The sequence below is a fragment of the Cherax quadricarinatus genome, chromosome 26 (genome assembly GCF_038502225.1).
Source record: "Cherax quadricarinatus isolate ZL_2023a chromosome 26, ASM3850222v1, whole genome shotgun sequence".
Lineage (NCBI taxonomy): Eukaryota > Metazoa > Arthropoda > Malacostraca > Decapoda > Parastacidae > Cherax > Cherax quadricarinatus.
In genome coordinates this window covers 5,214,159-5,238,347 of record NC_091317.1, presented here as the reverse complement: position 1 = coordinate 5,238,347, position 24,189 = coordinate 5,214,159, and the positions used below count along the sequence as shown (strand labels likewise).

At 43.9% G+C, this 24,189-nt stretch overlaps 1 protein-coding gene across 1 annotated transcript in view; it reads right to left on the bottom strand.

The window, feature by feature from the left end:
* Window positions 1-24,189, bottom strand: part of LOC128691634 (putative per-hexamer repeat protein 5) — a 39,285-nt gene that overhangs the window by 2,692 nt on the left and 12,404 nt on the right. The window contains exon 2 of the mRNA XM_053780471.2: window positions 12,564-16,039. Coding sequence (XP_053636446.2) covers window positions 12,620-16,039 — 3,420 coding nt within the window. The 3' untranslated portion in view covers window positions 12,564-12,619. The remainder of the gene's footprint in view (window positions 1-12,563; window positions 16,040-24,189) is intronic.

The window sequence follows — 24,189 nt, the reverse complement described above, 5'->3', positions numbered from 1 at the left end:
TATATATATATATATATATATATATATATATATATATATATATATATATATATATATATATATGAACGTTGCGACTAGCCAAGGACACGAACCCATGCTGCTTTGGCCTGCCTCATGGTGGGCGAAAACTTATGACGCCTTAATCCACTGGACCAATCAATCCTTAAGAGTAGCGCATCCAGCGGAACTGGATGTTGTACTCGCTACCCAAGGACATACGATGATGTGGATGACTCTCTAGGCTAATTTCATTTTAGTCCCTGTTTTGTGTATTAGTATAACGAGCAGTATTTTATATTATTGTGCCCACGAACGAGTAGTATTGATCAATAACAACACAGTGTTGTTATTGATCAATACCACTCGTTCATGGGCAGTGAAGGCACCACACTCTGGAGAATTCCATTTAGCTGTTCCCAGTTCCTCCCTGGGCACTCGACTCGACCCACAGGCCATTCGGATTGGTGTTGCTCTTCGCCTAGCCGCCCAATCCTCACCGAACGTAGATGTATTTGCGGCAGGGCGACGGCTGATCAATTCGGACTTCATGGTCTCGTGTGTCACACAGCAGAAGAGAAGTATGCCAGGCATGAGGAGGTCACAATAATATAAAATACTGCTCGTTAAACTAGTACACCAAACAGGAACTAGAATGAAATTAGCCTAGAGTCATCCACACCATCGTGTGTCCTTGGGTAAGGAGTACAACATCCAGTTCCGCTGGATGCGCTACTCTTAAATATTGAATGGTCCAGTGGATAAAGGCGTCATAAGTTTTCGCTCACCATGAGGCAGGCCAAAGCAGCATGGGTTCGAGTCCTTGGCTAGTCGCAGTGTTGTTATTGATATATACATGTATATATATATATATATATATATATATATATATATATATATATATATATATATATATATATATATATATATATATATATATATATATATATATATAGATATATATATATATATAGAGATATATATATATATATATATATATATATGTCGTGGGAATATGTAAAACTAGTCAATTAGCAAGAACTCATTTAAAATTAAGTCCTTTCTAAAATTTTCTCTTATACGTTTAAAGATAGATTTTTTTCATTATTGTGATGTAAAAAATTTTAATTTTGCACCAAAAGTATCTAAGAAAACTTACCTAACCTTATTATAACAAGAACAATTTATTTTAGCCTAACCTAACTAAATATATTTTAAATTTGTTTACAATAATTTATTACTAAACAAACACAGTGAAATATGTTTTTTCCGTTAGGTTCAGAATGATTTTGGCGAAATTATTGCATACACAAATTTTAGCTTGGCCTATATGGCAAGATGAGCGTTGCTATTTAAGCCAAGACCGAAAGTTCTGCCTATTCGGCACGACATATATATATATGTGTGTGTGTGTATATATATATATATATATATATATATATATATATATATATATATATATATATATATATATACATATATATATATATATATATGTAGTGCCGAATATGTAAAACTGGTCAATTAGCAAGAACTCATTTAAAATTAAGTCCTTTCTGAAATTTTCTCTTATACGTTTAAAGATATATTTTTTTCATTAATGTTGATGTAAAAATTTATAATTTTGCACCAAAAGAATCTTAGAAAACTTACCTAACCTTATTATAACAAGAACAATTTATTTTAGCCTAACCCAACTAAATATATTTTAAATTTGTTTACAATAATTTATTACTAAACAAACACAGTGAAATATATTTTTTTCGTTAGGTTCAGAATGATTTTGGCGAAATTATTGCATACACAAATTTTCGCTTGTCCTATATGGCAAGATGAGTGTTGCTATTTAAGCCAAGATAACAAGTTCTACCTATTCGGCACGACATATATATATATATATATATATATATATATATATATATATATATATATATATATATATATATATATATATATATATATATATATATATATATATTATGTAAATACCGCAAACCAAGCGATACAGGATGCAAAGCAACCACAGGGGGAGTAGAATGATAGCTCTAGACCTTTCGTATTGCAATCAACACATCACCAGGAGCTTGCAATATTGCAGAAAAGAGGAGGATGTTCAAGCAAGTTTGTTCCCAAAGGACCGTCTTCACTGGAGTGAGAGAGTGAGGGAGGGAGAGAGGAGGGTACAGGCAGTGCCCCCAGGCACAACAGTGCCCAAACCCAGAAGGATGAATATTATAGCTTTAGAAAATACCCAAAAGCATTGAAATTGTAATGGAGTAAACGAAATTAATGTGGCAATAATAAAAAATCGGTCATATTCTGCAATGACATCAATAACTTTACATACATAAATATATTGTCAGTGATATAGAAGTCACTGGTATTTATATTGTGGCCTCCCATGGCACAACGTGTCCATTTAAAGTGACGAGAAAATTGTAACATTTAGCGAGGAGACTTCTAAAAGCTATGTGAAGGAGACAGGGTTCATTAAAATAAACTCATTTAAAGAGGGAGGCATCTGCAATAAGGAGAAAGACGACCACAGATATTCAACCCACATAATTCTGAGGCAAACTCTTGTTCAACTTTCAGAAACTGCTAGAAAAATAGGCCCTAATTCCTGGGTGTGGCACTACATTTAAAACAAGTCTAATGCATTCATATAAGAGCCCAATTTTAGACTGTTTATTATTGCCTCAACTGAAAACGCATCTAATTTGAACAGCCTATCACTGATATTGCATAATGACTGCTTATCATGCTTAATAATTGTCGATTCTACAATATTCCTTTAAAGCCAGGAGTAACAAGGGAAGATGACTCTTGTTTCCCGCCAATTTGCTGGGTTATTACAAGCTCTAATTTGGCTGAAAATCGCGTTGCTGGGAAAATCTCACCTCCAGTGGTTTTCCCGTTTGTCCAAAATAGGAGTCACTGCAACCATTGCAACCAACTCTGTTGACACCACCTACACGTTGTTGTGGTGCATTCTTTATCAGGATGCTTCTAACAGTCCATGAATTTTTAAATACTACTTATATATTAAATCTTCTAAGAGCATTCGGCAGGATAGATAAATTCTCGTTATATGGGAAGACCAGCACATTCTTGGTCTGAGGTGTTATCCTAGGTTCTGTTCTATAATAAGTTTTCTTAGCTGCCAACAAGACAAATTCCACAAACACCTTAGGATACCGCAGTTTCATGCCAATGTCAAATATCTTCCCAATTTCTTCATCTAGGAACTCCGGATTGCACACTTTATAGGCTCTCAAAAACACAGTAAGAAATACACTCCTTTTGACTCTAGTCTCATGGGTGGAATAATACTGAATGTATGAGCACACATTGGTGGTCTTCCTATATGCTGTAAACTTAAACTTTCTATCAACCCGGTGTATCAACACAACTAAGAATGGAAGTTTACAGTCCACCTCTTTCTCTGATGGATGTGTCTATAAGATTCCTTGTAAAATTTGCGATAAAGTTTATTACGGTCAAACTGGTAAAAATCTCAAACTAAGATTAAAACAACATAAATATAGCATTAGAACTGGACAAGATTCCAATGCTCTATTTATTCATGTAAGAGATTTTAACCATCCAATTGATTTTCAAAAAGTTGAGAAAGTAGTATCAAGCAAGTCCATGGTCGACAGGAATATAATTGAATCTTGTTTCATAAAAAGCAGTTTTGACAATAATATGAATATTTCCTTTGGTTTATATAAATTAGATCCATTTATAATTAATAGAATTTGGGAAGAATTTAATAATACACTGGACAAATAATTTTTAAATTTTCTTGGGTAGAATAGTTTGTGGGGTGAGTTGTGCAAAGGACCTATCCAAGTTGGGTCGGCGCGCGTCAGGTGTTTAACCGTTGTGGGAGCTGATAGTGAGGTGCTGGCCAGACCCGTTATATAGCTTCCTTGGATGCTTTACTTTCATAGTTCCTTGATAATGTGAGTAGTCACGAGAGCGCTTGGAATTTCTCTATTCTTTCAGAGTGGTTGTTTTGCATATTTTGAAATCAGCTGTTTACTGTGATCTTATTGCATATATATATATATATATATATATATATATATATATATATATATATATATATATATATATATATATATATATATATATATATATATATATATATATATATATATATATATATATATATATATGTATATATATATATATATATATATATATATATATAGTAGGTTGGTAGACAGCAACCACCCAGGGAAGTACTACCGTCCTGCCAGATGACTGTGAAACAAAAACCTGTAACTGTTTTGCATGATGGTAGGATTGCTGGTTTTCTTTTTCTGTCTCATAAACACGCTAGATAACAGAGATATCTTGCTACTCCTACTTACACTTTGGTCACACTTCACAGACACGCACATGCATATATATATATACATACATCTAGGTTTTTCTCCTTATTCTAAATAGCTCTTGTTCTTTTTTATTTCTTCTATTGTCCATGGGGAAGTGGAAAAGAATCTTTCCTCCGTAAGCCATGCGTGTCGTATGAGGCGACTAAAATGCCGGGAGCAATGGGCTAGTAACCCCTTCTCCTGTATACATTTACTAAAAAAGAGAAGAAGAAAAACTTTATAAAACTGGGTTGTTTAAATGTGCGTGGATGTAGTGCGGATGACAAGAAACAGATGATTGCTGATGTTATGAATGAAAAGAAGTTGGATGTCCTTGCTCTAAGCGAAACAAAGCTGAAGGGGGTAGGAGAGTTTCAGTGGGGGGAAATAAATGGGATTAAATCTGGAGTATCTGAGAGAGTTAGAGCAAAGGAAGGGGTAGCAGTAATGTTAAATGATCAGTTATGGAAGGAGAAAAGAGAATATGAATGTGTAAATTCGAGAATTATGTGGATTAAAGTAAAGGTTGGATGCGAGAAGTGGGTCATAATAAGCGTGTATGCACCTGGAGAAGAGAGGAATGCAGAGGAGAGAGAGAGATTTTGGGAGATGTTAAGTGAATGTATAGGAGCCTTTGAACCAAGTGAGAGAGTAATTGTGGTAGGGGACCTGAATGCTAAAGTAGGAGAAACTTTTAGAGAGGGTGTGGTAGGTAAGTTTGGGGTGCCAGGTGTAAATGATAATGGGAGCCCTTTGATTGAACTTTGTATAGAAAGGGGTTTAGTTATAGGTAATACATATTTTAAAAAAAAGAGGAAAAATAAGTATACACGATATGATGTAGGGCGAAATGACAGTAGTTTGTTGGATTATGTATTAGTAGATAAAAGACTGTTGAGTAGACTTCAGGATGTACATGTTTATCGAGGGGCCACAGATATATCAGATCACTTTCTAGTTGTAGCTACACTGAGAGTAAAAGGTAGATGGGATACAAGGAGAATAGAAGCATCAGGGAAGAGAGAGGTGAAGGTTTATAAACTAAAAGAGGAGGCAGTTAGGGTAAGATATAAACAGCTATTGGAGGATAGATGGGCTAATGAGAGCATAGGCAATGGGGTCGAAGAGGAATGGGGTAGGTTTAAAAATGTAGTGTTAGAGTGTTCAGCAGAAGTTTGTGGTTACAGGAAAGTGGGTGCAGGAGGGAAGAGGAGCGATTGGTGGAATGATGATGTAAAGAGAGTAGTAAGGGAGAAAAAGTTAGCATATGAGAAGTTTTTACAAAGTAGAAGTGATGCAAGGAGGGAAGAGTATATGGAGAAAAAGAGAGAGGTTAAGAGAGTGGTGAAGCAATGTAAAAAGAGAGCAAATGAGAGAGTGGGTGAGCTGTTATCAACAAATTTTGTTGAAAATAAGAAAAAGTTTTGGAGTGAGATTAACAAGTTAAGGAAGCCTAGAGAACAAATGGATTTGTCAGTTAAAAATAGGAGAGGAGAGTTATTAAATGGAGAGTTAGAGGTATTGGGAAGATGGAGGGAATATTTTGAGGAATTGTTAAATGTTGATGAAGATAGGGAAGCTGTGATTTCGTGTATAGGGCAAGGAGGAATAACATCTTGTAGGAGTGAGGAAGAGCCAGTTGTGAGTGTGGGGGAAGTTCGTGAGGCAGTAGGTAAAATGAAAGGGGGTAAGGCAGCCGGGATTGATGGGATAAAGATAGAAATGTTAAAAGCAGGTGGGGATATAGTTTTGGAGTGGTTGGTGCAATTATTTAATAAATGTATGGAAGAGGGTAAGGTACCTAGGGATTGGCAGAGAGCATGCATAGTTCCTTTGTATAAAGGCAAAGGGGATAAAAGAGAGTGCAAAAATCATAGGGGGATAAGTCTGTTGAGTGTACCTGGTAAAGTGTATGGTAGAGTTATAATTGAAAGAATTAAGAGTAAGACGGAGAATAGGATAGCAGATGAACAAGGAGGCTTTAGGAAAGGTAGGGGGTGTGTGGACCAGGTGTTTACAGTGAAACATATAAGTGAACAGTATTTAGATAAGGCTAAAGAGGTCTTTGTGGCATTTATGGATTTGGAAAAGGCGTATGACAGGGTGGATAGGGGGGCAATGTGGCAGATGTTGCAAGTGTATGGTGTAGGAGGTAGGTTACTGAAAGCAGTGAAGAGTTTTTACGAGGATAGTGAGGCTCAAGTTAGAGTATGTAGAAAAGAGGGAAATTTTTTCCCAGTAAAAGTAGGCCTTAGACAAGGATGTGTGATGTCACCGTGGTTGTTTAATATATTTATAGATGGGGTTGTAAGAGAAGTAAATGCGAGGGTCTTGGCAAGAGGCGTGGAGTTAAAAGATAAAGAATCACACACAGGGTGGGAGTTGTCACAGCTGCTCTTTGCTGATGACACTGTGCTCTTGGGAGATTCTGAAGAGAAGCTGCAGAGATTGGTGGATGAATTTGGTAGGGTGTGCAAAAGAAGAAAATTAAAGGTGAATACAGGAAAGAGTAAGGTTATGAGGATAACAAAAAGATTAGGTGATGAAAGATTGAATATCAGATTGGAGGGAGAGAGTATGGAGGAGGTGAACGTATTCAGATATTTGGGAGTGGACGTGTCAGCGGATGGGTCTATGAAAGATGAGGTGAATCATAGAATTGATGAGGGAAAAAGAGTGAGTGGTGCACTTAGGAGTCTGTGGAGACAGAGAACTTTGTCCTTGGAGGCAAAGAGGGGAATGTATGAGAGTATAGTTTTACCAACGCTCTTATATGGGTGTGAAGCATGGGTGATGAATGTTGCAGCGAGGAGAAGGCTGGAGGCAGTGGAGATGTCATGTCTGAGGGCAATGTGTGGTGTGAATATAATGCAGAGAATTCGTAGTTTGGAAGTTAGGAGGAGGTGCGGGATTACCAAAACTGTTGTCCAGAGGGCTGAGGAAGGGTTGTTGAGGTGGTTCGGACATGTAGAGAGAATGGAGCGAAACAGAATAACTTCAAGAGTGTATCAGTCTGTAGTGGAAGGAAGGCGGGGTAGGGGTCGGCCTAGGAAGGGTTGGAGGGAGGGGGTAAAGGAGGTTTTGTGTGCGAGGGGCTTGGACTTCCAGCAGGCATGCGTGAGCGTGTTTGATAGGAGTGAATGGAGACAAATGGTTTTTAATACTTGACGTGCTGTTGGAGTGTGAGCAAAGTAACATTTATGAAGGGATTCAGGGAAACCGGCAGGCCGGACTTGAGTCCTGGAGATGGGAAGTACAGTGCCTGCACTCTGAAGGAGGGGTGTTAATGTTGCAGTTTAAAAACTGTAGTGTAAAGCACCCTTCTGGCAAGACAGTGATGGAGTGAATGATGGTGAAAGTTTTTCTTTTTCGGGCCACCCTGCCTTGGTGGGAATCGGCCAGTGTGATAATAAAAAAAAATAAAAAATATATATATATATATATATATATAAATATATATATATATATATATATATATATATATATATATATATATTTATATATATATATATATATATATATATATATATATTTATATTTATATATGTATAAGGGAGTCACCCCAACTATGCAGATCTGATGGCAGCCAGAAGCGTCCAGATGGTATCACCCTTCAAGCCTGGACAGATGGGAAGCAGGTGGTGTGGGACTATACATGTGCATCTACCTTGGCTGATACCTATCTCCAATACACCAGGGAGGAAGGAGGGGCAGCTGCCAGCTTCAGGGAGTCCCAAAAGTCTAGAAAATATGGAGAACTTGCCCATCATTATATGTTTGTTCCCATAGGCTCAGAGACCCTTGGCTCATGGGGAAAGAGTGCATCTAAATTCCTTAAGGAGCTGGGAAAAAGACTCATCAGGGTAACTAGGGATCCCAGGGCAGCTAGTTTTCTGTTCCAGCGGCTCAGTGCGGCTGTTCAAAGGGGTAATGCCTGCTGTATTTTGGGCACACGCCCCAGCTCTGAGGAGCTGGATGAGATTTTCACCTTATAATCGGTGATACACACGTAACAACATGTACCGTATATGCCACCTTTATATCAATAATGTATCTCTTAAATCTTCTGTACCATATTATGTAATAAAATATTCCTATTAGTAAAAAAAATAAATATGAAAAGATGGGGTGGTAGGGGAAGTGGAATATTCAAACGGCTTCAGGAAGAAATCCAAATATTTTTCCTTGAAGCCTTTTTATCCACTTCTCCGAGGCTATGGGTCCCACAATTTACACCAGAGGTGGACCCCATCTATATATATATATATATATATATATATATATATATATATATATATATATATATATATATATATATATATATATATATATATATATATATATATGTATATATATATATATATATATATATATATATATATATATATGTATGTGTATATATATATATATATATATACATATACATATATACATATACATATATATATATATATATATATATTTTTTTTATTTTTTATTATCACACCGGCCGATTCCCACCAAGGCAGGGTGGCCCGAAAAAGAAAAACTTTCACCATCATTCACTCCATCACTGTCTTGCCAGAAGGGTGCTTTACACTACAGTTTTTAAACTGCAACATTAACACCCCTCCTTCAGAGTGCAGGCACTGTACTTCCCATCTCCAGGACTCAAGTCCGGCCTGCCGGTTTCCCTGAATCCCTTCATAAATGTTACTTTGCTCACACTCCAACAGCACGTCAAGTATTAAAAACCATTTGTCTCCATTCACTCCTATCAAACACGCTCACGCATGCCTGCTGGAAGTCCAAGCCCCTCGCACACAAAACCTCCTTTACCCCCTCCCTCCAACCCTTCCTAGGCCGACCCCTACCCCGCCTTCCTTCCACTACAGACTGATACACTCTTGAAGTCATTCTGTTTCGCTCCATTCTCTCTACATGTCCGAACCACCTCAACAACCCTTCCTCAGCCCTCTGGACAACAGTTTTGGTAATCCCGCACCTCCTCCTAACTTCCAAACTACGAATTCTCTGCATTATATTCACACCACACATTGCCCTCAGACATGACATCTCCACTGCCTCCAGCCTTCTCCTCGCTGCAACATTCATCACCCACGCTTCACACCCATATAAGAGCGTTGGTAAAACTATACTCTCATACATTCCCCTCTTTGCCTCCAAGGACAAAGTTCTTTGTTTCCACAGACTCCTAAGTGCACCACTCACTCTTTTTCCCTCATCAATTCTATGATTCACCTCATCTTTCATAGACCCATCCGCTGACACGTCCACTCCCAAATATCTGAATACGTTCACCTCCTCCATACTCTCTCCCTCCAATCTGATATTCAATCTTTCATCACCTAATCTTTTTGTTATCCTCATAACCTTACTCTTTCCTGTATTCACCTTTAATTTTCTTCTTTTGCACACCCTACCAAATTCATCCACCAATCTCTGCAACTTCTCTTCAGAATCTCCCAAGAGCACAGTGTCATCAGCAAAGAGCAGCTGTGACAACTCCCACTTTGTGTGTGATTCTTTATCTTTTAACTCCACGCCTCTTGCCAAAACCCTCGCATTTACTTCTCTTACAACCCCATCTATAAATATATTAAACAACCACGGTGACATCACACATCCTTGTCTAAGGCCTACTTTTACTGGGAAAAAATTTCCCTCTTTCCTACATACTCTAACTTGAGCCTCACTATCCTCGTAAAAACTCTTCACTGCTTTCAGTAACCTACCTCCTACACCATACACTTGCAACATCTGCCACATTGCCCCCCTATCCACCCTGTCATACGCCTTTTCCAAATCCATAAATGCCACAAAGACCTCTTTAGCCTTATCTAAATACTGTTCACTTATATGTTTCACTGTAAACACCTGGTCCACACACCCCCTACCTTTCCTAAAGCCTCCTTGTTCATCTGCTATCCTATTCTCCGTCTTACTCTTAATTCTTTCAATTATAACTCTACCATACACTTTACCAGGTACACTCAACAGACTTATCCCCCTATAATTTTTGCACTCTCTTTTATCCCCTTTGCCTTTATACAAAGGAACTATGCATGCTCTCTGCCAATCCCTAGGTACCTTACCCTCTTCCATACATTTATTAAATAATTGCACCAACCACTCCAAAACTATATCCCCACCTGCTTTTAACATTTCTATCTTTATCCCATCAATCCCGGCTGCCTTACCCCCTTTCATTTTACCTACTGCCTCACGAACTTCCCCCACACTCACAACTGGCTCTTCCTCACTCCTACAAGATGTTATTCCTCCTTGCCCTATACACGAAATCACAGCTTCCCTATCTTCATCAACATTTAACAATTCCTCAAAATATTCCTTCCATCTTCCCAATACCTCTAACTCTCCATTTAATAACTCTCCTCTCCTATTTTTAACTGACAAATCCATTTGTTCTCTAGGCTTTCTTAACTTGTTAATCTCACTCCAAAACTTTTTCTTATTTTCAACAAAATTTGTTGATAACATCTCACCCACTCTCTCATTTGCTCTCTTTTTACATTGCTTCACCACTCTCTTAACTTCTCTCTTTTTCTCCATATACTCTTCCCTCCTTGCATCACTTCTACTTTGTAAAAACTTCTCATATGCTAACTTTTTCTCCCTTACTACTCTCTTTACATCATCATTCCACCAATCGCTCCTCTTCCCTCCTGCACCCACTTTCCTGTAACCACAAACTTCTGCTGAACACTCTAACACTACATTTTTAAACCTACCCCATACCTCTTCGACCCCATTGCCTATGCTCTCATTAGCCCATCTATCCTCCAATAGCTGTTTATATCTTACCCTAACTGCCTCCTCTTTTAGTTTATAAACCTTCACCTCTCTCTTCCCTGATGCTTCTATTCTCCTTGTATCCCATCTACCTTTTACTCTCAGTATAGCTACAACTAGAAAGTGATCTGATATATCTGTGGCCCCTCTATAAACATGTACATCCTGAAGTCTACTCAACAGTCTTTTATCTACCAATACATAATCCAACAAACTACTGTCATTTCGCCCTACATCATATCGTGTATACTTATTTATCCTCTTTTTCTTAAAATATGTATTACCTATAACTAAACCCCTTTCTATACAAAGTTCAATCAAAGGGCTCCCATTATCATTTACACCTGGCACCCCAAACTTACCTACCACACCCTCTCTAAAAGTTTCTCCTACTTTAGCATTCAAGTCCCCTACCACAATTACTCTCTCACTTGGTTCAAAGGCTCCTATACATTCACTTAACATCTCCCAAAATCTCTCTCTCTCCTCTGCATTCCTCTCTTCTCCAGGTGCATACACGCTTATTATGACCCACTTCTCGCATCCAACCTTTACTTTAATCCACATAATTCTTGAATTTACACATTCATATTCTCTTTTCTCCTTCCATAACTGATCATTTAACATTACTGCTACCCCTTCCTTTGCTCTAACTCTCTCAGATACTCCAGATTTAATCCCATTTATTTCCCCCCACTGAAACTCTCCTACCCCCTTCAGCTTTGTTTCGCTTAGGGCCAGGACATCCAACTTCTTTTCATTCATAACATCAGCAATCATCTGTTTCTTGTCATCCGCACTACATCCACGCACATTTAAGCAACCCAGTTTTATAAAGTTTTTCTTCTTCTCTTTTTTAGTAATTGTATACAGGAGAAGGGGTTACTAGCCCATTGCTCCCGGCATTTTAGTCGCCTCATACGACACGCATGGCTCACGGAGGAAAGATTCTTTTCCACTTCCCCATGGACAATAGAAGAAATAAAAAAGAACAAGAGCTATTTAGAAAAAAGAGAAAAACCTAGATGTATGTATATATATATATGCATGTGCGTGTCTGTGAAGTGTGACCAAAGTGTAAGTAGGAGTAGCAAGATATCCCTGTTATCTTAGCGTGTTTATGAGACAGAAAAAGAAACCAGCAATCCTACCATCATGCAAAACAGTTACAGGTTTTTGTTTCACAGTCATCTGGCAGGACGGTAGTACTTCCCTGGGTGGTTGCTGTCTACCAACCTACTATATATATATATATATATATATATATATATATATATATATATATATATATATATATATATATATATATATATATATATATATATATATATATATATATATATATATGTATGTATATATTTCTCTTACCTGTGAAACAGTGCTTGTCGTCTCTTTAGTGGTCAGCCGAACAAAGGAATTCTTGATTAAACGTCGGCTCCTGCATCACCATATCCTACTCCACCACCATATCCTCCTCCACCACCATATCCTCCTCCACCATCATGTGCTCCTCCACCACCATATCCTCCTCCACCACCATATCCTCCTCCTGATCCTCCTCTACCACCATATCCCCCTCCTGATCCTCCCCCACCACCATATCCTCCTCCTGATCCTCCTCTTCCACCAAACGCACCTAATCCTTCGTTACCATCAAATCCTCCTGTTGATCCTCTTCCTGATCCTCCTCCACTACCAAATCCTCCTCCACTACCAAATCCTCCTCCACTACCAAATCCTCCTCCTGATCCTCCTCTTCCACCAAATGCTCCTAATCCTTCATTAGCATCAAATCCTCCTGTTGATCCTCTTCCTGATCCTCCTCCACCACCAAATCCTCCTCCTGATCCTTCATTACCACCAAATCCTCCTGCTGATTCTTCGTTAGCACCAAATCCTCCTGCTGATCCTCCTCCACTACCAAATCTTCCTGCTGATCTTCCACCACTAAAAAATCCTTCTGGTCGTCCTCCACCTCCAAATCCTCTTCCTCCTGATTCTTCACCGCTATTAAATCCTCCCACTGATCCTCCTTCTCCACCAAATCCTCCCCCTGATCCTACTCCACCTCCAAATCCTCCTCCTAATCCTCCACCACTATTGTATCCTCTTACGGATCCTCCTTCTCCACCAAATACTCCTGCACCACCAAACTCTCCTGCTGTTTCTCCTCCACTGATGGCTGGAACGTGTGTGTTTGTACTTGCATCGAGGCTATTTACTCCTTGACTCACACTGCCTCTCTCTTTTCCATTTTCAATTCCCAACCCACTACCTATTCCCTGACCAATCCCCATTCCAAAACCACTTCCTGTTGCAGTATTACTTCCTAAGCCTTCACCAATTCCCATTCCAGAACCAGTTCTCACACCACTGTCACTTTCTGAACTTTGACCAATTCCCATTCCTAAACCACTTCCAAAACCACTGTCACTTCCTAATCCTCGACCAATTCCCATTCCAAAACCACTTTCCACACCACTACCACTTCCTAAATTTTGATCAATTCCTATTTCTAAGCCACTTCCCACACCACTGTCGCTTCCTGAACCTTGACCAATTCCCAGTCCGAAACCACTTCCTGCCCCACTGTCACTTCCTAATCCTTGGCCAATTCCCATTCCAAAACCACTTCCCACACCACTGCCACTTCCTATTCCTTTGCCGATTCCCATTCCAAAACCACTTCCCATACCACTGTCACTTCCTATTCCTTTACCGATTCCCATTCCAAAACCACTTCCCCCACCACTGTCACTTCCCATTCCTTTACCGATTCCCATTCCAAAACCACTTCCCATACCACTGTCACTTCCAATTCCAGTGCCAATTCCCATCCCTAAACCACTTGCCTTACCCTTGCATTTTTTCTTTCCAGTGCCACTTCCCACACCACTGCCACTTCCCAATCCTTGACCAATTCCCATTCCAAAACCACTTCCTACACCACTGCCACTTCCTATTCCAGAGCCACTTCCCAGACCACTGTCACTTCCTATTCCTTTGCCGATTCCCATTCCAAAACCACTTCCCACACCACTGCCACTTCCTAATCCTTGACCAATTCCCATTCCAAAGCCCTTTATCCCACCAATGTCACTTCCTAATCCTTGATCAATTCCCATTCCTAAGCCACTTTCCACACCACTGCCACTTCCCAATCCTTGACCAATTCCCATTCCTAAGCCACTTCCGACACCAGTGTTACTTCCTGATCCTTGACCAATTCCTTTTTCAAAACCATTTCCAAAACCACTGTCACTTGATGATCCTTGACGAATTCCCATTCCAGAACCACTTCCCACACCACTGTCACTTCCTATTCCTTTGCCGGTTCCCATTCCAAAACCACTTCCTGCCCCACCCTCTCTTGCACTTCCACTCCCTAATCCTTGACCAATTCCCATCCCTATGCCACTTCCGACACCACCGTCACTTCCTATTCCTTTGCCGATTCCCATTCCAAAACCACTTCCTGTCCCGCCATCTCTTGCACTGCCAATCCCTAATCCTTGACCAATTCCCATCCCTAAGCCACTTCCCACACCACTCTCACTTTCTATTCCTTTGCTGATTCCCAGTCCAGACCCACTTCCCACACCATTGTTACTTCCTAAACCTTGACCAATTCCCATTCCAAAACCACTTCCAACACCACTGTCACTTCCTAAACCTTGGCTAATTCCCATTCCCAAACCACTTCCCACACCATTGACACCTCCTAATCCTTGACCAGTTCCCATTCCAAAACCACTTCCAACACCACTGCCACTTCCTAATCCTTGATCAATTCCCATTCCTAAGCCACTTCCGACACCAGTGTTACTTCCTGATCCTTGACCAATTCCCACTCCAAAACCTTCAACACCACTGTCACTTCCTAAACCTTGGCCAATTCCCATTCCAAAACCATTTCTCACACCATTGTCACCTCCTAATCCTTGACCAGTTCCCATTCCAAAACCACTTCCAACACCACTGTCACTTCCTAAACCTTGGCCAATTCCCATTCCCAAGCCACTTCCCACACCATTGTCACCTCCTAATCCTTGACCAATTCCCATCCCAAAGCCACTTCCCATACCACTGTCACTTCCTAATCCTTGACCAATTCCAATTCCAAAACCACTTCCCGTATCTCTGTCACTTCTTAGTCTTTGACCAATTCCCATTGCAGTATCACTTTCAGTTCCTCCCTCACCTTTAATGTCACTTTCTACTCTGTTATATCGCATCCCAAAACCGCTACCTGCACTATTGTCAGTTTCTTCTCCGGTGCCAAATCCAGTTTCAAATTTAATTCCAGTATCCCTTCCACTGCGACTTTCAAAACCTGTGGCAAGTTCTACTCCACTGTCAACCTCCATTCCTGTGTCAGTTGCTTCCATTTCGCTTACAGCAAATGCCTCACGAGAACCGCCACTGAAGCCATTACCAGTCCCAGCATCCCAACCGAACCCTCCTTCAGAGCCTATGCCCAAGTCAACACCAGAACCAACACCATAACCTTGACCAGAACCACTACTTCTACTAGTAGTGCCTCCTTTGCTCCCATCAGAACCACCGTATATGTCATTGTCTGAGCCATCACCGTATGCGCCCCCGAATCCAAAACTAGAATCGCCACCGGTATTAAATGAATATCTATGGTCATCTGGAGATTCAGGATCAATTACTGCAACCACGAGGCGCTCTTGTCTGTCTCCGGAAAGTCCTCGTTGTGTTGCATAGTGAGCATCACCAGTAGTAGCATTTTCTGGAGCGTGGTCAGGGCCGCTGATCTGGTATCTTCCGGCCGCCAGGGCCACCAGGGCCACCAGGACCACCAGGACCACACCCGTGCGCTGAGCATTACGGGGACGCAAGGGAGAAAGAGACATGAGTTAGTACGATTGTACTAGCTACACATTAATGTTGGCCAGTCAAACAATATTAGTCTTATGTCTAGTGTGGGGGATTAAGTAAACTGAGCATTCATTTGTGAGGTGAATAAAATACACAAAATACCTTTGATTATCAGATAATTGAAAAGAGTCCAAACATTAATACCTAATACAAAAGGAAGACTGTAGCGCACCTATTGAACCATTCAGTATAGTTCTATTAACACCTAAATATTATAATTTATTATGTAACTGTTTCAACTGTTTATTAATCTCACCAAACCTAGGCAAGTTAAAGATTTTTCGACTACCCTAGAGTCATCAAGGTCGCAATCTATTTAAACACTATCAAATAGCAAGCCTCGATCATTAGAACAGAAATAAAATAAAATTTTAGAGAATATACAGAGAGATATAAAATTCTATGAGAATATTCTTTTCCTATCAAAGTACTTACTTCAGCGATGTTACTTCACAATTTGACTTTTCTACTAGAAACTTCACAATTACTTACGATGCTGTGATTTCTGTGTGCAACTGTTGTCCTCGTTTTCTTTAAGGTAGTTAGTAATTTAAATGTTCCAGAATAAAAATATCTTCTTCGAATTTTACAATAATCACCAACTTCGATAAAACTGGAACCGACCTCCGCATGAATCAGATACATGATCTATATCAAGTAAGGCAACAGCGGCACTTCTATGCTTCATGGGATATTGCCCCATTCCAAACTACCATTCTTCCATTTCCCCCCAAACTACTTCTTAAATCACAACCAAAACTTCGCCTTGAAGCCAAACATGATGCCTTAAGCTGTATTAATAACTTAGTCACACAGCACACACTTGCAAATTATTTACGTTGATGGTTCTGTTCACCAATCCACTGGTGCAGCTGGTAGCGCTGCTGTTGTCGTACAGAGTGATGGCTCTCTTAAAGAAATTGGAGCACGCATCAATAATCGGGCCTCTACCCTTCAGACAGAACTGTTTGCCATACTCCTTGCACTGAAATGCATCCATGTATCTAAGATTGACAGTTTAATTGTAACTGATTCTCTGTCACCCATAAATGCTCTCAACTCATTAAGCATAAATTGTGGCATGCTTGTGTCAGAAGCCAGACACAAGTATGGTAAGATTGTGGACAGTGGAGTCAGAGTGCAAATGCTGTGGATTCCATCTCACATTGGTCTTCGAATGCATGATAGAACTGATAAATTAGCTAAGCTGTACGCTTTCAAAGAGGGAGTAGATTACAATCTTGGCTTATCAGGTAGTAGTTTGAGAACAATAATACGAAAAGATCTTCAACTGAATTTTATTGACTTAAGACTTAGGGAGATTGACACAAGTCAGTCCATCTATCATCATTCTATCATGCAGGAGGAGCCACATGTCTATGGTGCATCCAACAAACTAAGCAGACTCTTGGATGTCACTACCGCCCGGCTCCTGCTGGGTTACAAGTATCTTTGGCAGGTTAATTAAATCATCACCACCAGATGTAGACCAAACGAAATGTAAACTTTGCTAGATGGACTATTGTCACACCTTGCGTCATTATGTACTGGAGTGTGATAAAATTAATGAATTTAGAGACAACTCACTCAGAAATGTTCAAGAAATGGCAAAGTATTTTAGCCACAGTGGTATATTACAGACCATTCTGGAGAAATATCCTGACTTTGCTAGCTGTAAATAAAGCATTAATTACCACGTGTGTGTGTATGTGTATGTGTGTGTGTGTGTGTGTGTGTGTGTGTGTGTGTGTGTGTGTGTGTGTGTGTGTGTGTGTGTGTGTGTGTGTGTGTGTGTGTGTGTGTGTGTGTGTGTACTCACCTAATTGTGGTTGCAGGGGTCGATACTAAGCTCTGGTACTCACCTATTTGTACTCACCTATTTGTGGTTGCAGCGGTCGATTCATAGCTACTGGCCCCGCCTGTATGTGTGTGTGTGTGTGTGTGTGTGTATGTGAGTGTGTGCCTGTGTGTGTTTGTGTGTGTTTGTGTGTTTGTGTGTGTGTGTGTGTGTGTGTGTGTGTGTGTGTGTGTGTGTGTGTGTGTGTGTGTGTGTGTGTGTGTGTGTGTGTGCTTGTACTCACCTATTTGTACTCACCTATTTGTGGTTGCAGGGGTCGAGTCCTAGCTCCTGGCCCCGCCTCTTCACCGGTTACTACTAGGCCCTCTCTCTCCCCGCTCCATGAGCTTTATCAAACCTCGTCTTAAAACTGTGTATGGTTCCTGCCTCCACTACGTCATTTTCTAGGCTATTCCACTGCCTTACAACTCTATGACTGAAGAAATACTTCCTACTATCTCTCTGACTCATTTGTGTCTTCAACTTCCAATTGTGGCCTCTTGTTTCTGTGTCCCCTCCCTGGAACATCCTGTCCTTGTCCACCTTGTCTATTCCACGCAGTATTTTATATGTCGTTATCATGTCTCCCCTGACCCTCCTGTCCTCCAGTGTCGTCAGGCCGATTTCCCTTAATCTTTCTTCATAGGACATTCCCCTTAGCTCTGGAACTAACCTTGTTGCAAACCTTTGTACTTTCTCTAGTTTCTTGACGTGCTTTATCAAGTGCGGGTTCCAAACAGGTGCTGCATACTCCAGTATGGGCCTGACATACACGGTGTACAGTGTCTTGAATGATTCCTTACTAAGGTATCGGAATGCTGTTCTCAGGTTTGCCAGGCGCCCATATGCTGCAGCAGTTATCTGATTGATGTGTGCTTCCGGAGACATGCTCGGTGTTATACTCACCCCAAGATCTTTCTCCTTGAGTGAGGTTTGCAGTCTTTGGCCACCTAGCCTATACTCTGTCTGTGGTCTTCTGTGCCCTTCCCCTATCTTCATGACTTTGCATTTGGCAGGATTAAATTCGAGAAGCCATTTGCTGGACCAGGTGTCCAGTCTGTCCAGGTCTCTTTGAAGTCCTGCCTGGTCCTCATCAGATTTAATTCTCCTCATTAACTTCACATCATCTGCAAACAGGGACACTTCTGAGTCTAACCCTTCCGTCATGTCGTTCACATATACCAAAAATAGCACTGGTCCTAGGACCGACCCCTGTGGGACCCCGCTCGTCACAGGTGCCCACTGTGATACATCATTACGTACCATGACTCGTTGTTGCCTCCCTGTCAGGTATTCTCTGATCCATTGCAGTGCCCTTCCTGTTATATGCGCCTGATGCTCTAGCTTCTGCACTAATCTCTTGTGAGGAACTTTGTCAAAGGCCTTCTTGCAGTCCAAGAAGATGCAATCAACCCACCCCTGTGTGTGTGTGTGTGTGTGTGTGTGTGTGTGTGTGTGTGTGAGTGTGTGTGTGTGTGTGTGTGTGTGTGTGTGTGTGTGTGTGTGTGTGTGTGTGTGTGTGTGTGTGTGTGTGTGTGTGTGTGTGTGTGTGTGTGTGTGTGTGTGTGTGTGTCTCAACAATCAATATTTGCACCAATAACTCATTACAGTTGTGACCGGGTGTGGAAGTGTGAATTGCTCATTACACTATAATTTGTTCATGATTGTAGCCATGTATAAACGTAAGTAACCATTCTTACAGAATTCATTACCTTTGTAACTTGTGAGCTCATTACCCTTGTACCTAGTTCAGCTATCAAAACTTTGGGGGCCCAGTCCCTGGACCCATTACGTACCTCTGTAATCTGTAAATACCTTCGTAACTTTTCATGATTGTGACCAGACCGACCTGGAGTTCATTACCTTTGTAAATTGTGAGTTCATTACCTTTGTAATTGTGAGTTCATTACCTTTGTAAATTGTGAGTTCATTACCTTTGTAATTGTGAGTTCATTACCTTTGTAATTGTGAGTTCATTACCTTTGTAAAATGTGAGTTCATTACCTTTGTAATTGTGAGTTCATTACCTTTGTAAATTGTGAGTTCATTACCTTTGTAATTGTGAGTTCATTATCTCTGTAGCTTACTCAGCTATCAAAACTTTGGAGTCCAGTCCCTGGACCAATTATGTACCTCTGTAATCTTTTGACTACCGCCCACAGGATGGGTATGGGGTGGCTACCGCCCACAGGATGGGTATGGGGTAGCTACCGCCCACAGGATGGGTATGGGGTGGCTACCGCCCACAGGATGGGTATGGGGTGGCTACCGCCCACAGGATGGGTATGGGGTGGCTACCGCCCACAGGATGGGTATGGGGTGGCTACCGCCCACAGGATGGGTATGGGGTGACTACCGCCCACAGGATGGGTATGGGGTGACTATCGTCCACAGGATGGGTATGGGGTGACTACCGCCCACAGGATGGGTATGGGGTGGCTGCCGCACACAGGATGGGTATGAGGTGACTACCGCCCACAGGATGGGTATGGGGTGACTACCGCCCACAGGATGGGTATGGGGTGACTACCGCCCACAGGATGGATATGGGGTGACTACCGCCTACAGGATGGGTATGGGGTGGCTACCGCCCACAGGATGGGTATGGGTGGCTACCGCCCACAGGACGGGTATGGGGTGACTACCGCCTACAGTATGGGTATGGGGTGGCTACCGCCCACAGGATGGGTATGGGGTGACTACCGCCCACAAGATGGGTATGGGGAGACTACCGCCCACAGGATGGATATGGGGTGACTACCGCCTACAGGATGGGTATGGGGTGGCTACCGCCCACAGGATGGGTATGGGTGGCTACCGCCCAAAGGATGGGTATGGGGTGACTACTGCCCACAGTATGGGTATGGGGTGGCTACCGCCCACAGGATGGGTATGGGGTGACTACGGCCCACAGGATGGGTATGGGGTGACTACCGCCCACAAGATGGGTATGGGGTGACTACCGCCTACAGGATGGGTATGGGGTGACTACCGCCCACAGGATGGGTATGGGGTGACTACCGCCCACAGGATGGGTATAGAGTGACTACCGCCCACAGGATGAGTATGGGGTGACTACCGCCCACAGGATGGGTATGGGGTGGCTACCGCCCACAGGATAGGTATGCGGTGGCTACCGCCCACAGGATGGGTATGGGGTGACTACCGCCCACAGGATGGGTATCGGGTGGCTTCCGCCCACAGGATGGGAATGGGGTGGCTACCGCCCACAGGATGGGTATGGGGTGGCTACCGCCCACAGGATGTGTATGGGGTGACTACCGCCCACAGGATGGGTATGGGGTGACTACCGTCCACAGGATGGGTATGGGGTGACTACCGCCCACAGGATGGGTATGGGGTGACTACCGCCCACAGGATGGGTATGGGCTGACTACCGCCCACAGGATGGATATAGGGTGACTACCGCCTACAGGATGGGTATGGGGTGGCTACCGCCCACAGGATGGGTATGGGTGGCTACCGCCCACAGGACGGGTATGGGGTGACTACCGCCCACAGGATGGGTATGGGGTGACTAACGTCCACATGATGGGTATGGGGTGACTACCGCCCACAGGATGGGTATGGGGTGCCTACCGCACACAGGATGGGTATGGGGTGACTACCGCCCACAGGATGGGTATGGGGTGACTACCGCCCACAGGATGGGTATGGGGTGACTACCGCCCACAGGATGGATATGGGGTGACTACCGCCTACAGGATGGGTATGGGGTGGCTACCGCCCACAGGATGGGTATGGGTGGCTACCGCCCACAGGACGGGTATGGGGTGACTACCGCCTACAGTATGGGTATGGGGTGGCTACCGCCCACAGGATGGGTATGGGGTGACTACCGCCCACAAGATGGGTATGGGGAGACTACCGCCCACAGGATGGGTATGGGGTGACTACCGCCCACAGGATGGGTATGGGGTCGCTACCGCCCACAGTATGGGTATGGGTGACTACCGCCCAAAGGATGGGTATGGGGTGACTACTGCCCACAGTATGGGTATGGGGTGGCTACCGCCCACAGGATGGGTATGGGGTGACTACGGCCCACAGCATGGGTATGGGGTGACTACCGCCCACAAGATCGGTATGGGGTGACTACCGCCCACAGGATGGGTATGGGGTGACTACCGCCCACAGGATGGGTATGGGGTGACTACCGCCCACAGGATGGGTATAGAGTGACTACCGCCCACAGGATGAGTATGGGGTGACTACCGCCCACAGGATGGGTATGGGGTGGCTACCGCCCACAGGATAGGTATGCGGTGGCTACCGCCCACAGGATGGGTATGGGGTGACTACCGCCCACAGGATGGGTATCGGGTGGCTTCCTCCCACAGGATGGGAATGGGGTGGCTACCGCCCACAGGATGGGTATGGGGTGGCTACCGCCCACAGGATGTGTATGGGGTGACTACCGCCCACAGGATGGGTATGGGGTGACTACCGTCCACAGGATGGGTATGGGGTGACTACCGCCCACAGGATGGGTATGGGGTGACTACCGCCCACAGGATGGGTATGGGCTGACTACCGCCCACAGGATGGATATGGGGTGACTACCGCCTACAGGATGGGTATGGGGTGGCTACCGCCCACAGGATGGGTATGGGTGGCTACCGCCCACAGGACGGGTATGGGGTGACTACCGCCCACAGTATGGGTATGGGGTGGCTACCGCCCACAGGATGGGTATGGGGTGACTACGGCCCACAGAATGGGTATGGGGTGACTACCGCCCACAAGATGGGTATGGGGTGACTACCGCCTACAGGATGGGTATGGGTGACTACCGCCCACAGGATGGGTATGGGGTTACTACCGCCCACAGGATGGGTATGGGGTGACTACCCCCCACAGGATGGGTATGGGGTGACTACCGCCCACAGGATGGGTATGGGGTGGCTACCGCCTACAGGATGGGTATGGGGTGACTACCGCCCACAGGATGGGTATGGGGTTACTACCGCCCACAGGATGGGTATGGGGTGACTACCGCCCACAGGATGGGTATGGGGTGACTACCGCCCACAGGATGGGTATGCGGTGGCTACCGCCCACAGGATGGGTATGGGGTGACTACCGCCCACAGGATGGGTATCGGGTGGCTACCGCCCACAGGATAGGTATGGGGTCGCTACCGCCCACAGAATGGGTATTGGGTGGCTACCGCCCACAGGATGTGTATGGGTTGACTACCGCCCACAGGATGGGTATGGGGTGACTACCGTCCACAGGATGGGTATGGGGTAACTACCGCCCACAGGATGGGTATGGGGTGACTACCGTCCACAGGATGGGTATGGGGTGGCTACCGCACACAGGATGGGTATGGGGTGACTACCGCCCACAGGATGGGTGTGGGGTGACTACCGCCCACAGGATGGGTATGGGGTGGCTACCGCCCACAGGATGGGTATGGGTGGCTACCGCCCACAGGACGGGTATGGGGTGACTACCGCCCACAGTATGGGTATGGGGTGGCTACCGCCCACAGGATGGGTATGGGGTGACTACGGCCCACAGGATGGGTATGGAGTGACTACCGCCCACAAGATGGGTATGGGGTGACTACCGCCTACAGGATGGGTATGGGGTGACTACCGCCCACAGGATGGGTATTGGGTGACTACCGCCCACAGGATGGGTATGGGGTGACTACCGCCCACAGGATGGGTATGGGGTGACTACCGCCCACAGGATGGGTATGGGGTGGCTACCGCCCACAGGATGGGTATGCGGTGGCTACCGCCCACAGGATGGGAATGGAGTGACTACCGCCCACAGGATGGGTATCGGGTGGCTACCGCCCACAGGATGGGTATGGGGTGGCTACCGCCCACAGGATGGGAATGGGGTGGCTACCGCCCACAGGATGTGTATGGGGTGACTACCGCCCACAGGATGGGTATGGGGTGACTACCGTCCACAGGATGGGTATGGGGTGACTACCGCCCACAGGATGGGTATGGGGTGACTACCGCCCACACGATGGGTATGGGGTGACTACCGTCCACAGGATGGGTATAGGGTGTCTACCGCCCACAGGATGGGTATGGGGTGACTACCGCTCACAGGATGGGTATGGGGTGACTACCGCCCACAGGATGCGTATGGGGTGACTACCGCTCACAGGATGGGTATGGGGTGACTACCGCCCACAGGATGGGTATGGGGTGACTACCGCTCTCAGGATGGATATGGGGTGACTTCCACCCACAGGATGGGTAT